Raw genomic sequence first — 18,012 nt, forward strand, 5'->3', positions numbered from 1 at the left:
GATGGTCTCGATCTCCTGACCTCGTGATCCGCCCATCTTGGCCTCCCAAAGTGCTGGGATTACAGGCTTGAGCCACCGCGCCCGGCCAAGTTTTGTATTTTTATTAGAGATGGGGTTTCACCATGTTGGCCAGGCTGATCTCGAACTCCTGGCCTCAGGTGATCCACCTGCCTTGGCCTCCAAAGTGCTGGGATTACAATTTATTTTTCATTGCTCGCTTACGCTGTAGATCTCACATCTACGGAACCATTGCCTAATCCAAAGACATGAAGTTTATACTTCTCTTTCCTTCTGAGAGTTAGTTTTAGCTCTTACCTTTAGGTTTTTAATCCATTTTGAGTTAATTTTTGTATACAATGTGAGATAGCAGTCCAGCTTTTTTCTTTTGCATGTAATTATCCACTTACCTCAGCACAATTGTTGAAAAGACTATTCCTTCCCCATTACAGTGTGTTGGTGTCTATGTTGAAAATCATTTACTTTTTTTTTCTTTGAGATGGAGTCTCACTCTTTTACCCAGGTTGGAGTGCAGTGGCGCGATCTCGGCTCACTACAACCTCCACCTCCTGGGTTCAAGCAATTCTCTGCCTCAGTCTCCCGAGTAGCTGGGATTACAGGCGCCTGCCACCAAGCCCAGCTAATTTTTGTATTTTTAGTAGAGACGGGGTTTCACCATCTTGGCCATGCTAGTCTTGAACTCCTGACCTTGTAATTCTACCCGCCTCAAACTTCTCAAGTGCTGGGATTACAGGCATGAGCCACTACACCCAGCCAAAATCAGTTACTTATATATGGATTGGCCACCTATTCTTGAGTATAACGTCTTGAAATGTTGTTTGGGGTTAAGATGGTGCAGAGCTCACTGGGAAGACAATCAGGTAAGCAACTTGAATTCTAAAATCCTCATTTCCATAAGCCCAAATTAAGCTGAGCTTCATGTATCTTCTGGATCCGGTACAAGCCGTCAGGGCAGATGCATGGAGGCTTTGGGGCCTTAGACAGCTTGTGGCCATCTGAACCTGCCTTTGCCCATGACATGCTCCACTGGTTTTATAAGCAGAAGAGATAGCAAATGGGTTTATTTTTGAAATGGAGCTTGGCTCCTCAGAAGCCTTGGGAGAGAGAGGAGCAGTTGGTAGTCAGTGCACATTCCAGAGGGCCCAGGACATGTTTCTGTGCACTGTGTATGTGTGAGTGTGTGTGTGCACACACATGTGCCAAGACAGTAGCATTTGCTCCCTGTGGCCCCAGGAATCAGCACGGAGGAGACAGGGAGTGGCAGTCCCACCATGGAGAGTGAGCAGGGGCACATCTCGTGTGTACTCATATCCACCCTCACACACCTGGTGTACACTGAGCTCCAGAAGCACTTTCTGGGGATGTGACGCTTTGCTGTCTCCACACCCAGTCCAGCTCTGACGGGACCAGCCCTTGCACCTCCCCCAGCCCTGCTGTCCCAGTGCCTGCCCAGGAACAAAATATGACCTCGCTCAGAAAACCTGTTTAGCCCTTGCTGCTCCTAGTCCCTGCCCCAGGGCACAGAGTCCTGGCACCTCAACTCTCTGTGCTGAGGAGGAGGCCTGTTCTGAGACACTGTCCTTGGAGGCTCTGCTGCACACCATGTTTGGGAAAACGATTGCCCACACAACTGTGTGTTTGGCTGAGCAAGCTCTCCAGGCCCACAGCTAGCCTGCTCAGAATGCCAGTAAGTCCTCATTCACACCAAGTCCTCTTTCTCTGCTGTGGGAGCTTTTTCACCTGAGATCACAGGCTCCACAAATCACCTGCCCACCCAGTCTGCCTGAATCCTGGCCAGGAAGAACGTGGTGGGAGTGTCAGAGGAGGACTCTGTGATGGGGAGTGCAGTGGATAATTAAGAAGGTGTGGGTTGTTTTAAATCATAAAACAGCAGTTTTGCATTCTTCCCTCTGCCCCAATAGCCTTGGGCATTGTCGCAAACAACCTGTCACACAGGTTTCTTTGTTTAAAACTTCTAGGGTATTGTTGGAATTCAGCAAAGCCCAGGTAAACTCTGTGCCAACCAACGGACTGAGCCAAGAAATGGAGATCCCCACACCACAGGCCTTGCTCTCCCTCCATGGCCTCAACACCAGCACACACCTGCACTATGAGGCACCTGCAGAGCCCCTTCCTGCCCAGGCAGCCTCTGGAACTCAAGATGGTGTCCACATGCAGGAGCCACGTCCCCGGGTGCCCAGCGCCCTGGACTTACAGCAGCGTGTAGAGAGCACCTCAGGCCAGCAGCCTTCTAGTACCGTCAGCAAGACAACCAGAGAAGTGGGCCAAGGGAATGGCCCACAGAAGGCCCAGGCTCATGACGGAGCTGGTCTGAAGCTGGTAGTTTCCTCACGCACCAGTCCGGTGAGTGGTGCAAGCCGTTCAAGGGGCAGTCTTGGGAAATGTCAGCTGACGCAGGGTTTCCCCAGCTAGTGACCCTGAGTGGTCTCTGCCTTCTCCCTGTTAGCCTTCCTCTCCCTGCAGTGATAGTGTTAATAGCATCGTGATGATGGGGTTCATGTTTCTTGGCTTGTGAGCTGTAGATATAAGCCAGGCATTGTGCTGCTCACTTTCCGTGTGTATCTCCTGTCATTTTCACGTCACTCTGTGAAGGTCGTTCTCATCTGACCGCAGTCTCAGCTCTTTAACCACTACCACTCACCAGCTAAGGCCTTGGGCAAGTCACTTCAGCTCTCTGAACCTTTATTTTCTCCTTAGTACTTGTTATTATTAAGTTAATAGTTTTTGATTTTTGGTTTTTTGGTTTTTTTTTTCAGATGGAGTCTTGCTCTGTTGCCCAGGCTGGAGTGCAGTGGCACAATCTCTGCTCACTGCCACCTTCGCCTCCTGGGTTCAAGTGATTCTCCTGCCTCAGCCTCCTGAGTAGCTGGGATTACAGGTGCCCACCACCATGCCCAGCTAATTTTTGTATTTTTAGTAAAGATGGGGTTTCACCATGTTGACCAGGCTGGTCTCGATCTGCTTGCCTCAGCCTCCCGAAGTGCTGGGATTACAGGCATGAGCCAGTGTGCCCAGCCTATTAAATTAATATTTTTAGAAAATACTAGGCCTTGAACATACTCACTTTGCAACATGACCCAGGTTTTAGAGCTGTGCTGTCCAATATGGCAGCTACCAGCCATGTGTGGCTGTTGAACACTTAAAATGTGGCACGTCCAAATGGAGATGTGCCATGTGAAATAAGCACTGGATTTCAACAACTTAGTATGATAAAAAAAAAAATAGAAAATCTCATTTTTATGGAGTACAAGTTAAAATGAAAATATTTGGGGGCTGGGCATGGTGGCTCACACCTATAATCCCAGCGCTTTGGAAAGCCAAGGAGGGAGGATTGCTTCAGCCCAGGAGTTGGAGACTAACCTGGGCAACAAAGTGAGACCCCATCTCTACAAAAAATACAAAAATTAGCTGGGCATGGTAGTGTGTGGCTGTAGTCCCAGTTACCAGGGAGGCTGGCCTCCAGTAGTCCCAGCTACCAGGGAGGTAGGAAGATGGCCTGAGCCCGGAAGGTTGAGGCTGCAATGAGCTGTGATTACATCACTGTACTCCAGCCTGGGTGACAGAGGGAGACCTTGTTTGGGGGGAAAAAAAAAAAAAGAAAAAAAAAAGAAAGAGAAAAAAAGATTTTGGATATATTGGATTAAATAAAATATATTATTAAAATTAATTTCACCTATTTCTTTCTACTTTAAAAAAAAATTCTGTTTAAACCATGGCCTATAACACAGCCCTAGGAGATCTTGAGAACATGTGCCATACTTTTTTAAAATGTGGCTGCTAGAACATTTAAAATTATATATGTGGCTCATACTATATTTCTATTGGACAGTGCTGTTCTAGAATAAGCCAATCCAGCCATGTGCAGTGGCACAAGCCTGTGGTCCCAGCTAGTTGGGAGGCTGAGGCAGGAGGATTCCTTGAGCCCAAAAGTTCGAGGCCAGGGTCAACATAGTCCCTGAGGGAAGCCAGCCCTGGGCATCTCCTTGAGAGAACCACATGAGTAGAGAGGCTTGAGAACTACTGGCCCAATGAGGCACTAGCCAAAGGCTGTGAATTTGAGCTCTTTTGTCTTTTCCATTTGTTCTTGTTTGGCCTTTGCGGTTTTCCAAAGTTATTGATGTTTACTGAGTGTGGGTAGGAAAAAGATGTGTGTGGTATCTGCCCCTGCTACAGTTCAAGCCCCAGCGGCCTAGCCAGCAGGGTGAGGGAAAGCAATTGCTCTAGAATGCTAGCGGCAGGCTCCAGAGAAAGTCCACAAGAGAGGAAAGAGACAGTGCGGGTAGGGCTGGTGCTGCAGTGATGGGAGGGAGAGTAAATACTTTTACAGGCTTAGGTGCCTCTGACTACTTCTTTTTCTAAGCTTCACAGTTGTTTTTATTTTGTTTTGTTTTTTTCTTGAGACAAGGCCTTGCTCTGTAACCCAGGCTGGAGTGCGGTGGTGCAATCACAGCTGACTGCAGCCTCGACCTCCCATGCTCAAGCAATCCTCTCACTTCAACCTCTAGAGTAGCTAGAACCACAGGTGGCACCAACCTGCCCAGCTAATTCTTTTTTTTTTTTTTAATGGAGACGGGGTTTCATCATGTTGCCTAGCCTTGAGTGATCCTCCCACCTCAGCCTCCCAAAGTGCTAGGATTACAGGCATGAGTCACCATGCCCAACCTGGCTTCACATTTAAACCACACCATGGAGGGCAAGATAGGGTCATGGAAAGCAGAGGCAGGGATTTGTATGCTTGTGCGTACACGGACACAAAGCTGGGAGTATATCCCTGCCATGGTCTGGGGCTCAGGGTGGGGTCTAGTCTTGCATTTTCAGCTCTATTCGTGCTCTTCTCTTTGGGCAGTAGCTTCTAGATCAGGAGTGTCCGATCTTTTGGCTTCCCTGGGCCACCTTGGAAGGAGAAGAATTGTCTTGGGTCACACATAAAATACAGTGACACTAATGATAGCTGATGAGCTTCAAAAAAAATCACAAAAATAATCTCATGATGTTTTTTGTTTTCTGTTTGTTTTTTGAGATAATGTCTCTCTCTGTCGCCCAGGCTGGAGTGCAGTGGCGCGATCTCGGCTCACTGCAACCTCCACCTCCCTGGTTCAAGTGATTCTTCTGCCTCAGCCTCCTGAGTAGCTGGGATTACAGGCGCCCACCACCATGACCAACTAATTCTTGTATTTTTCGTAGAGATGGGGTTTTGCCATGTTGGCCAGGCTGGTTTTGAACTCCCAACCTTAAATGATCCACCCGCCTCGGCCTCCCAAAGTGCTGGGATTACAGGCATGAGTCACCACACCCAGCCAAAAATCTCATAATGTTTTAAGACAATTTATGAATTTGTGTTGGGCCGCATTGAAAGCTGTCCTGGGCTGCATGTGGCCTATGGGCTGTGGGTTGGACAAGCTTCCTCTAAGTCATGTGACTCAGGATGGGGCCAGGGCCATGGAATAGACAAGCAGAAGGCACCTTCCCTACATTCTCACAACACTGTTCAATAATCCCACCAATTTAATAATTATATAATTTATTTTTAATAATAAATAACCACCTGCTTGTTTTTTTTTTTTTTGAGATAGAATTCAAATACATACAATTCACCTGTTTAAAGTATAATACTGTGTTTTTAGTATATTCATAGGGTTGTGTAATCATCACCACAGTCTAATTGTAGAACACTTCTGTCCCCTATGGAAGAAACCTTCTGCCTATTAGCAATCACTCCCCATCTCTCTCCATTCAACCCCTGGCCACCACTAATTTACTTTCTATCTTGATAGATTTGTCCATTCTTGCCATTTTATATAAATGAGATGGTGTAATGTGTGACCTTTTGTGTCTGGCTTCCTTCATGTAGCATGTGTTTTTAACATTCATCCATATTGTCGTGTGTATGAATACTTCATTCCTTTTTATTGCTGAGTAATACCCCACTGTATATTCCACCATATGGCTAAGTCACTTTTCATGTATGGTTTCATCAATTGATGGACGTTTGGGTTATTTTCACTTTGGGCTATTATAAATAATGCTGCTGCAAATATTCGTGTATAAGTTTTTGTGTGGACATATGTTTTTAATTCTCCTGGATGCATAGCTAGGAGTAGAATTTTTCAGATCATATGATAACTATGTTTAACCTTTTGAGGAACTGCCAAACTGTTTTCCAAAGCAGCCTGCCCCATTTTATATTCTCCACATCCCCACCAACAGTTGTTACTGTCTAGTTTTTAAAAAAATTATTATGATAGCCATCACAGTGCGTAAGAAGTGGGAGCTCATTGTGGTTCTGATTTACGTATCCCTGACAGCTAATGAAGTTGAACATCTTTCCATGCGCTTATTGTCCACTTGTGTATCTTCTTTGGAGAAATGTCTATTCCAAACCTTTGGCCTTTCTAGAGTGCAGTGGCGTGATCACAGCTCACTGCAGCCTCAACCTCCCAACCTCAAGTGATTATCCCACCTGAGCCTCCCAAGTAGCTGGGACTATAGGCATGCGCCACCATGACCAGCTAATTTTTTGTATTTTTTGTAGTGACGGGGTTTTGCGATGTTGCCAGGCTGCCCTCAAATTCCTGGACTCAAGCAATTCTTCCGCCTCAACCTCTCAAAGTGCCGGGATTACAGGCATGAGCCACCACATTCAGCCTACCTTTGCCCATTTTTAAATTATGTTTTTGGTTTTTTTGAGACGAAGTCTCGCTCTTGGCCCCCGGGCTGGAGTGTGATGGCATGATCTTGGCTTACTGCAACCTCCGCCTCCCAGGTTCAAGCGATTCTCCTGCCTCAGTCTCCTGAGTAGCAGGGATTACAGGCGCCTGCCACCATACCTGGCTAATTTTTGTATTTTTGTAGAGACGAGATTTCACCATGTTGGCCAGGCTGGTCTTGAACGCCCGACCTCAGGTGATCCACCTGACTTGGCCTCCCAAAGTGCTGGGATTACAGGTGTGAGCCACTGCACCCAGCCAAATCATGTTATCTTCTTATTGTTGAGTTATAATAGTACTTCTTTCTTTCTTTCTTTCTTTCTTTCTTTCTTTCTTTCTTTCTTTCTTTCTTTCTTTCTTTCCTTCCTTCCTTCCTTCCTTCCTTCCTTCCTTCCTTCCTTCCTTCCTTCCTTCCTTCCTTCTTTCTTTCTTTCTTTCTTTCTTTCTTTTCTTTCTTTTCTTTCTTTTCTTTCTTTTCTTTCTTTCTTGACAGAGTCTTGCTCTGTCTCAAGGCTGGAGTGGAGTGGCATGATCTCAGCTCACTGCAGCCGCAACTTCCTGGGCTCAGGTGATCCTCCCGCCTTAGCCTCCTGAGTAGCTGGAACTATAGCCTCACACCACCATGCCCAGCTAGTTTTTTTGTGTTTTTTTATAGCGTAGAGGTTTCACCATGTTGCCCAGGCTAGTTCTTTAAACCATGTATATTCTGGATACTAGACCCTTACCAGATACATAATTTACAAATATTTTCCCCCATTCTGCAGGTTGTCTGTTCACTCTTTTGATGGTACTTTTGGCAGCATAAAAGCTTTACTTTTGATGTAGTCCAATTTATCTAATTGTGCTTTTGGTGTTCTATCTAAGTACCCATTACCTAATCCAAGGTCACAAAGATTTACTTTCATGATTTCTTCTAAGAATGTTATCAGTTTAGCTCTTACAAGTGAGTCTGTGGTCCATCTTGAGTTAACTTTTGTGTATGAAGGATGTAGATACCCAGTAGAGCCAGCACCATTTGTTGAAAAGGCCATCCTTTCCCCATTGAATTGCCCCACTTTCTCCTTTAAAATTTTTTTGAGGAATGATGTATCTAAAGTACCAGATCTTCAGGGTCCAAGTGTCCACCTTGGTGAGTATTTACATATGATGTGCACCCTGTGACCACCATCTAGATCAAGATACAGAATGTGTCTAGTCCTCTAGCCCACCAGAGGCTCTTGCGTGCCTTCTCCCAGTCATTGCGCACCTTGAAATCCACTATTCTGACTTCTAGCGTGGTGCGTTAGTTTTTCCTGTCGTAGAACTTCATGCCTATAAATGGAATTGTGCAGTATGTATTCTTTTGTGTCTGGTTTCTTTCGCTGAACACTACATCTGTGAGCTTCAACTGTACATATAGCATGAGGCTGCAGTTCATTCTTTTCCATGGTTCTGTAGTAGTACTCCATTGTAAAGATACATCGCACCCTATTATTCATTCTGTTAATGGACATTTGGGTTGTTTCCAGGTTTTGACTATTATGAAGACAGCTGTAGTGAACATTCTTGTACATGCTTTTGGAGATCCTCGGTGCTTATTTCTGTGGATATATATATCTGGGAATGGAATTGCTAGGTCCTTGGGTGGCATATGTTTAACTTTAATAGATGCTACCACCAAACAGTTTCCTAAAGTGTCTGTGCTAATTTATACTCATATTGGCAACAAATGAGCATTCTAGTTGCTCTTTATCCTGGCCAATGGTGTTACTAATCTTTTTAATTTTAGCCACTCTGGTAGATGTGTAGTGGTTTTAATTTTCATTTCCTTGATGACTAAAGATGATACCTTTTCATTTGCTTATTGGTCAGTCAATCCTCTTTTATAGAATGTCTGTCCAAGTTGTCATCCTGGTCTTAAATTGAGTTGTATGTGTATGTGTTGATTTGTAGGAGCTCTTTATTTATTACAGATATAAGTCTTTTATTGGAGAAAAACAGTATCTATATCAAGTATCTTTTTCTAGTCTATAGGGCTTGACTTTTAAACCTCCTAATGGTATGTTTATTGAACAGAGATTCTTTCAATGATGTGCAGTTTATCAGTCTTTTTGTTTATGGTTTGCTTGGTTTTCATCCCATTTAAGAGATATTCATCTCCCCCAAGGATCTGAAGGTATTTTCCTATGTTATCTTCTAGAAGCTTTAGTGATTTATCTTTCACAATTAGGTTTATGATCTTTCTGGGATTTTTGTGTATGGTATGAGTTAGAAGTCAAAGCTCATATTTTTCCATATGGATATCTGATTGGCCTCACTCTGTTTCTTGAATATGACCATTTAAATCACAAAACTGTCAGACTCTTCGTATCTGCTGTTCTGAAGATGCTTTAGTACATCCTGAAGATTTACTTCCTGAAAATGAATGCTCTAGGACCCTGAAGGTTGCGACTGTGTACCTGCCAACTCAAGCTAAAGGCTGAAGAGGAAAGCTCTGCAGCCCCTGCCTCGAGCTGGAGGCAGAGTGATGTCTGCTGGGGATGCAGGCTGCGCGCCCCACAGGGCTCCAGAGTGTCACTAACCATGTTGAGTTCACTCCTGCCCAGGGTCTAGCTTCTGCTTTGCTGACTCAGGCATCTTATTTTGCCAGGGCCTCAAAGCTGATGGGACAGGATAGCATCTTTGCTCACAAAGCTCTGATCCACCGGCCTCCTTGCAGCTCTGTAGTCCAAGCGAGCTCCTTGCAACATCAGGCTTCTTTTTAAAAAAAATTTTTTTTTGAGGCAGAGTCTCACTTTGTCACCCAGGCTGAAGTACAGTGGTGCAATCTCAGCTTACTGAAACCTCCGCCTCCCAGAGAACTCACACTGCTCTCTGGGAGTTAAACTGAAACGAACTCACAAACCCCAGATTCTCCTGCCTCAGCCTCCCAAGTAGCTGGGATTACAGATGCCTACTACCAGGCCCAGCTAATGTTTGTATTTTTAGTAGAGATAGGGTTTCACCATGTTGGCCAGGCTGGTCTCAAACTCCTGACCTCAAGTGATCTGCCCGCCTTGGCCTCTCAAAGTGCTGGGATTACAGGCATGAGCCACCGTGCCCGGCCCAGCCTCAGTCTTTTACATTTGCTATTCCTTCTTTCCCGACTCACTTCATTATTGTCTCAACCTTCCCTGACTGGACCCCTGTAGCTCAAAAGCACTATCCCCAGTGACTCTCTGTCCCATTCATCTGCTTGACTTCACTTATAACACTCATCACTATGTGCAATTACAATATATTATCTCTTCGTCTCCTTGTTTATTTTCTATCTTCCTTACTAGAATATTAGCTCTATGATACAGAGCACCAGGCCTGTTCACTTTTGTATTGTCAGCACCAAGCACTGTACCTAGAAGAGAGCAGGCATCGATGAAGAACTATTGTTCTTGAACTCACAAGAGACTCTTGAGATGCCAACTCCTAAGTTTATTTTGTTCCCCCATCCTAGCTATAAGGCTGTTTGGAATGATTCTTTTTCTTGGTATCTCCAGCAAGTACCTGGCCCAGAATCATATAAGATGAGTGAATAAATCATGACCATCCCAATGTCTTTAATATAAAATAACAAAGGTAGGTCAAGGGGATTGGAAGGAAGGAGACAAATGTGAAATTATGGACATTCAGACTGGGTGTGATAGCTCACACCTCTAATCCTAGCACTTTGGGAGGCCAAAGTGGGTCATCAAAGTGTACCATCGAGTGGACAGGGTGGTCAGGTTGGTGTGATCATGGCAGGCTCTGCTTCTATGCCAGCTACAGGGGACTCTGATCGCTGGAAGGTTGCTTAGGACATCTAAGCACTTGGTGCTGAGTCTGATGTGAGAATCTCAGATCCTGCCCCCGTCCTGTGTCTGTCTCACAGGGAAGTTGTGGATTCATTCACTGCTCATTCAGTAGGTAGTCACCAGGCACCAGTCACTGGCACCACCAGTCACCCAGCTCGCGTGGGCCTGCTGGGCTCCTGGCCTGTGGACTGTGCCAGGCTGTGCCCTGCATGTCTGCCCCTGTGGTCCTCATCTTTCTATGCTTCTAATAATTAGCCACATGCTTTTTATTTCGATGTTATTTTGGGGAGATATTGAGGTCACCTATCAAGTTTTGTAGTGTAGAGACCCATTCAGTCTTTCTTTTAAAAACATTTATTTTTATTTTTATTTTTTTATTTTTTATTTTTTTGAGACAGAGTCTCGCTTTGCTCTGTCGCCCAGGCTGGAGTGCAGTGGCCGGATCTCAGCTCACTGCAAGCTCCGCCTCCCGGGTTTACGCCATTCTCCTGCCTCAGCCTCCCGAGTAGCTGGGACTACAGGCGCCCACCACCTCTCCCGGCTAGTTTTTTGTATTTTTTTAGTAGAGACGGGGTTTCACCGTGTTAGCCAGGATGGTCTCGATCTCCTGACGTCATGATCCGCCCGTCTCGGCCTCCCAAAGTGCTGGGATTACAGGCTTGAGCCACCGCGCCCGGCCTAAAAACATATATTTTTAATTCATTGAACCCAAACCACCTACTATAAGCCAAGCACCATGTTAGGTGGTAGGGGTGGAGTGATACAACAGGATAGACAAAGGCCCTTCAGGGACAGACATTAGATTAGACAAATGATTATCCAAATCATAATTACACTTGTGCTAAGCACTGGGAAGGAGAGATGCAGGGAATAGGGGGCTCTCAAGGGTGACGCATGTCTGGGATCTGGGGGTTGTGAGTTCATTTCAGTTTATCTTCCAGAGGGCAGTGTGAGTTCTAGGACTTGGTCTTAATCACTATCTCCATGGACCACCCATGGTATGTGGTTCCCCTCCCACAGTTATGAGTACAGGCAGTTCATTTGCCTGGCATAATGAGGACAGGCTGGACAAAGTCTCATCCTTCTGAAAGTGGCCCAGGGACCTTGCGTCTCACTCCTCAGCCACACTCCTCATGGGGATTCAGCTGTTGTATATGGTGTCATGAACCCTTTAGTAATGCAAGGTGGCATTTCTCTGTCTTGGGTCCCTGGTGGCAGTTGCAGCTCTGGTATAGATCCTTAGTCGGTGATGATTTCCTTCCACTGTAAAGGATGGGGTGCTGGCCAGACATGGACCCTGCCTGAGTGAGCAGGTTGTAGGACGGTGGTGGGAAAAAAGGAGAGAAGGGGGCCGGGTGCAGTGGCTCACGCCTGTAATCCCAGCACTTTGGGAGGCTGAGGCAGGTGGATCACCTGAGGTCAGGAGTTTGAGACCAGCCTGACCAATATGGTGAAACCCCGTCTCTACTAAAAATACAAAAATTAGCCGGGCATGATGGCGTGAGCCTGTTATCCCAGCTACTCAGGAGGCTGAGGCAGGGGAATCACTTGAACCTGAGAGGCAAAGGTTGCAGTGAGCCCACATCATGCCACTGCGACCCAGTCTGGGCGACAGAGTAAGACTCCATCTCTGAAAGAAAAAAGGAGAGGAGAGAAACAGTGGTGTTCATGCATGCACTCTCTCTCACACCCTCTCCCCTCTCCCCACCCACCTGGGGCCAGGAGCACACAGCCTTAGAGCTCTGTCCAGGCCCATGTGCAGAAACTCCGAGGAACCTATGTTTCCACTGTTTTTCCCAGTTGCTTAAGAGAGTAAAAGGTGTTCCCTAGTTTCATTTCCTGGCAGCTGTGCTCAGTGGACTGTGTCTGAACATTTCCTAGTAGTCTCTTTCCTCAAAGGAGAGAGAAGCCCTCCCCAGTGAATGTCCATAAACCCTTTTTTTTTTTTTTTTTTTCCGAGATAGACTCTTGCTTTGTTGCCCAGGTGGGAGTGCAATATCTCCATCCATCTCGGCTCCCTGCAACCTCTGCCTCCGAGGCTCAAGCAATTCTTGTGCCTCAGCCTCCCGAGTAGCTAAGATTACAGGCATGCACCACAATGCCCAGCTAATTTTTGTATTTTTAGTAGAGACAAGGTTTTGCCATGTTGGCCAGGCTGGTCTCAAACTTCTGGTCTCAAGCAGTTTTCCCACCTCAGCCTCCCAGAGTGCTGAGATTACAGGCATGATCCATCACGCCCATCCTGAATGTCCACAATCTTAAAATTTACATTTGTCTCCTTCCTTCCAGTCCACTTGACCCACCTTTGTTATTTTATGTTAAAGACATTGGGATGGTCATGATTTATACCCTCATCTTATATGACTCTGGGCCAGGCACTTGCTGGAGATATCAAGAAAACCATTCCAAACAGCCTTATAGGTGCTAGAATGAGGGTAAGCACAGAATATTGTGGGATTCCCTAACCCAGCTAGGGGGTGGGAAGGGGTAGAGGCTGGGGAAAGGTGAGAGAAGCTTCCAGGTAGAGGTGATGGATGTCTCCTGAGCTGAGTCTTCAGGGACAGTGCCCTCTCCCGCCAGAGGCTGGAGATCACACAACTTCCCAGGTATATGTGAGGCTGCCAGGACAGCCACATGGTTGCCGGGGAGCTGTTTCTTCTACCCGTTTTCCTCAGGGAGGTCCCCCAGGTCTTGATGACCTAGGCAGGCTTTGCTCAGAATCTAGTGTTGTGGATGGTCCCCAGTGGCTGCCCTGACTGACACATCATCTGTCACTGGCAGGGGGAAGCACCTGCCAGTTCTGAAGGCCCCATGGAGGAGTCTCTGGGGACCTAGTTCTGTGAGCCACCCCCCAAGTCGCCTGAGTCAAAACTTGCCACCCTTGGCTTGAGGAGTTGTATAGCATCTGAGTGGATCCAACTGTCCAAAGCAACCCTTCCCTGTTTACAAAGCAGGGAGCGCAATCTTGATTCAGGGACTGGAAATAGCGATGTCAGGGTGAGGTTAGTGGCACTTAACAAAACAGTAGGGCTGTTCCCACTGTGTGACTCATTTCCTCTGTGTACACTGACACTTAGGGTGGCCCAGCCAGCTTCCTTGCCTCTGCCCTTCCATGTTGAGGCACAGAAAGCCAGGGAGGACTTGAAATACTGGAGAAAAGAAACCGGAATCCACTCCCACAAGCCTACTCACCCCAGATGCTCCCCGCAACCCCATCTCCCCCAGCCAGTGAGCAGCTTCAGATTCAAAAGAGAACAACGAAGGGAAGGGGCAGGACCTGGCTGCCTGGGGTCGCAGGGGCCTGCCCAGAGGTGGGCGGCAGAGGCAGAGGTGGCCAATGAGCACCCTGAGGCCTGCTCGCCAGGCCTCCCTCATCTCAACCCAAAAGCAGGACTGACAAGCCCTAAAGCAGGCCTGAGACCCTACGTGCTGGGACAGCTGGATACCCACATGCAAAATAATAACACCCCTTCCTAACACCTTACACAAAAACGAACCCGAAATGGATCAGAAACCTAAATGTAAGAGCTAAAACTATACAGCTCTTGGCAGAAAACACAGAAGTAAATCTTTGTAATACTGACTTAGGCAATGATTTTTTAAGATACAACACCAGAAGCATAAACAACAACAAAAATAAACTAGACGCCATCAAAACTAGCAACTGTGTGCTCCAGAGGGCACACCGCCCAGAAAGTGAAACGGCACCTCACAGAGTGGGGGAAATTATTCGCAAATCATAAATCCGATAAGGGTCTCATATTCAGAATATATAAAGCACCTTACGACTTGTATTAGTTCCTAGGGCCGCCATAACAAAGTACCATACACAGGATGGTTTAAAACAACAGACATTGCTGGGCAGGTGGCTCCTGCCTGTGACTTCAGCACTTTGAGAGGCAAAGGTGGGCGGATCGCTTGAGTCCAGGAGTTCAAGACCAGCCTGGCCAACATGGTGAAAGCCCATCTCTACTAAAAATATAACAAATTTGCTGGGCGTGCTGGTGCTTGCCTGTAGTCTCAGCTACTCAGTGGGGCTAAAGCAGGAGGATTGCTTGAGCCTGGGCAGTCAAGGCTGCAATGAGCCCTGATTGTGCCACTGTACTCCAGCCTGGGCAAAGAGTAAGACCCTGCCTCAAAACAAAACAGGCCAGGCATGGTGGCTCACACCTATAATCCCAGCACTTTGGAAGGCTGAGGCAAGTGGATCACCTGAGGTCAGGAGTTCAAGACCAACCTGGCCAACATGGCGAAACCTTGTCTCTACTAGAAATACAAAAATTAGCTGGATGCAGTGGCGGGCACCTGTAATCCCAGCTACTTGTGAGGCCGAGGCAGGAGAATTGCTTGAACCTGGGAGGCGGAGGTTGCAGTGAGCTGAGATTGCACCATTGCACTCCAGCCTGGGCGACAGAGTGAGGCTCTGTCTCAAAAACAAAACAAAACTGATATTTATTCTCTGATAGTTCTGGAGGCTCCTTCTGGAGAGTCTAAGGAAGAATCTGTTCCTGCCTTTCTTCTGGGTATTGGCGTTGCGGGTGCTCATTTGCATTCCTTAGTTTGTAGACATGTCACTCTGGTCTCCCCTCTGCTGTCACACACGTTCATCCTCTGTATTTCTGTCTCCACTTGGTGTTCTCCTCTCTTCGTGTATCTTTTCTCCTCCTCTTATAAGGACATCAGTCACACTAGATGAACAGCCCATTCTACTCCAACATGACCTCATCTTAACTAATTACTTCTGCAAAGACTCTATTTCCAAAAAAGGTCACATTCTGAGGTACTGGGGGGTAGGGTTTCAACATGTCCTTTTGTGGGGGGTCACAGTTCAACCCACAACACACTCAGCAACAAAAAGACAGCCCCATTTTAAGACAGACAATGGATTTGAGTTAGATTTGAATGGATTTGAATATATTTCTCAAGGAGAGAAATTGGAACCCTCATACATTGCTGGTGGGAATATAAAATGGTGCAGCCACTTTGGAAAACAGCTTGGTAGTTCCTCAAGAAGGGAAACATAGAGTTACACATGATCCAGCAAGTCTACTCCTAAGTATATACCCAAGACAATGAAACATGTTTACACAAAAACTTGTGTATAAGTGATCATAGCAGCACTATTCATAATAGACAAAAAGTAGAAATAACCCAAATGTCTATCAGCCAATGAGTGAATAAGCCAAATGTGGTGGATCCAGACAATGGAATATTATTTGGCAATAAGAAGGAATGAACACTTATACGTGCTTATATAACATGGATGCACCTTGAAAACCTTCCACTAAGAGAAAGAAGCCAGGCACAAAAGGTCACGTGTCACAAGTTCCATCTATATGAGATGTCCAGAACAGGCAGATGTGTAGGGACTGAAAGTAGATGAGTGGGTGCCTAGAGCTGAGAGTGGCCAGGGGAAATGGGGATGACGGCTAATGGGTATGGGGTTTCCTTTTTGGGTGAGGAAAATTTGCTAAACTTAGATGGTGGCGATGATTGCGCAACTCTGTGACTAAGCCAAAATAATTGAATTGGACACTTTTTAATGTTTTTTTTAGAGATGGGGTCTCATTCTGTTGCCTAGGCTGCGACCAGGCTGCATGGCTCACTGCAGCCTTGACTTCCCCAGCTCAAGCGATTCTCCTGCTTCAGTCTCCTCAGTAGCTGAGACTACAGGTGTGTGCCATCACACCCAGCTAGTTATTTTTTGTAGAGATAGGTTCTCACTATGTTGCCCAGATTGGTCTCAAACTCCTGGGCTCAGGTGATCCTCTCGCCTCAGCCTCCCAAAGTGCTGCGGTTACAGGTATAAGCCACCATGGCTGGCCGAATTACATACTTTAAGTGGGTTAATTTTATGATATATGAGCCATGTCTAGACAAAGACTTTAAAAAAAAAAAAAAAAAAAACTTCAGGCTGGGCATGGTGGCTCATGCCTGTAATCCCAGCACTTTGGGAGGCTGAGGCGGGTGGCTCACCTGAAGTCAGGAGTTCTAGATCAGCCTGGCCAACATGGTGAAACCCTGTCTCTACTAAAAATACAAAAATTAGCTGGGCATGGTGGTGGGCGCCTGTAATCCTAGCTACTCGGGAGGCGGAGGCAGGAGAATCGCTTGAACCCAGGAGTCAGAGGTTGCAGTGAGCCGAGGTTGCACCATTGCACTCCAGCCTGGGCAACAGAGCAAGACCCCGTCTCAAAACAAAAAAACAAAAAAACTTTAAAACAAACAACTGCTGTCTTCTTTCCCAACAGAAAAACAAGAGCTGGATCTCAGAAGATGACTTCTACCGGCCTTCCCAGGAGCAACCCCTGGAGATGGCTTCAGACCACCCAATAGCTTCTTCCAGGGGGACTTCAGAGTCAAGGCCTGGTCTCCACAGGCATTTTCTCAAGGACCAAGAAAAAGCTGCTCCCTGGGGGCATTAGACCAAGCGTGTGTACCTTCCCCAGGAAGAAGGCAAGCCCAGGCAGCCCCATCCCAGGGGCATAAGAGCTTCCGGGTGGTACACCGGAGACAGATGGGTAGGTTAATAGGAGGGTCCTGGGTGGGTCCCATCTGCAGGGACCAGGTCTTTCAGAAGGCAGCTCTGAAGTCCTGTTTTCCATTGCTAAAGAGGTAGTGTGTTCCCACAAGTATTATAAAATCTCATTCCAGAATGCCATCATAATCATGCTCATTCAGGGAAGCATTTCAGGAAAAGTACTATATTGTCTCAAAACTGCCTACAGAGGACAAAAATACTGTTTCACCAGTCAAATAGGAAAATATTTTCCCTGAAAACTATGCAATTTATGATTATAGAAAACTCTTGATTCCACCTATAGCTCAGAGCACATCCGGCTCCATGAAGCCCCAGGTGTTTTAACTGGTCCTTCCAAAGGTGTTTACCCTCAGTAGTTGGTTTATGTAACAGCTCTGGGGGGCTTAATCAAATCTGCTATTTGTTTTGTTTATTTGTTTTGAGATGGAGTCTCCCTTTGTCACCCAGGCTGGAGTGCAGTGGCGTGATCTCTGCTCACTGCAACCTCAGCCTCCTGGGTTCAAGCAATTCTCCTGTCTCAGCCTCCCAAGTAGCTGGGATTACAGGCACCTGCCACCATGCCCAGCTAATTTTTGCTTTTTTTTTTTTTTTTTTTTGAGGCAGAGTTTCGCTCTTGTTACCCAGGCTGGAGTGCAATGATGTGATATCAGCTCACCACAACCTCCGCTTCCCAGGTTCAAGCAATTCTTCTGCCTCAGCCACCCGAGTAGCTGGGATTACAGGCATGAGCCACCACACCCAGCTCATTTTGTATTTTTAGTAGAGATGGGGTTTCTCCGTGTTGGTCAGGCTGGTCTCGAACTCCTGACCTCCGGTGATCTGCCCGCCTTGGCCTCCTAAAATGCTGGGATTACAGGCGTGAGCCCCTGTGCCTGGCCAGTTTTTGCAATTTTAATAGAGATGGTGTTTCACTATGTTG

General features: G+C 46.6%; 1 protein-coding gene across 1 annotated transcript in view; it reads left to right on the forward strand.

The window, feature by feature from the left end:
- Positions 1-18,012, forward strand: part of LOC108522107 (pleckstrin homology domain-containing family M member 1-like) — a 55,864-nt gene that overhangs the window by 19,548 nt on the left and 18,304 nt on the right. Inside the window, 3 exon segments of the mRNA XM_017862196.1 lie at positions 1,998-2,382; positions 16,804-16,936; positions 16,939-17,073. Of these exon segments, the coding sequence (XP_017717685.1) occupies positions 1,998-2,382; positions 16,804-16,936; positions 16,939-17,073 (653 nt within the window).

The sequence above is a fragment of the Rhinopithecus bieti genome, unplaced genomic scaffold (assembly GCF_001698545.2).
Source record: "Rhinopithecus bieti isolate Rb0 unplaced genomic scaffold, ASM169854v2 scaffold_64300, whole genome shotgun sequence".
Lineage (NCBI taxonomy): Eukaryota > Metazoa > Chordata > Mammalia > Primates > Cercopithecidae > Rhinopithecus > Rhinopithecus bieti.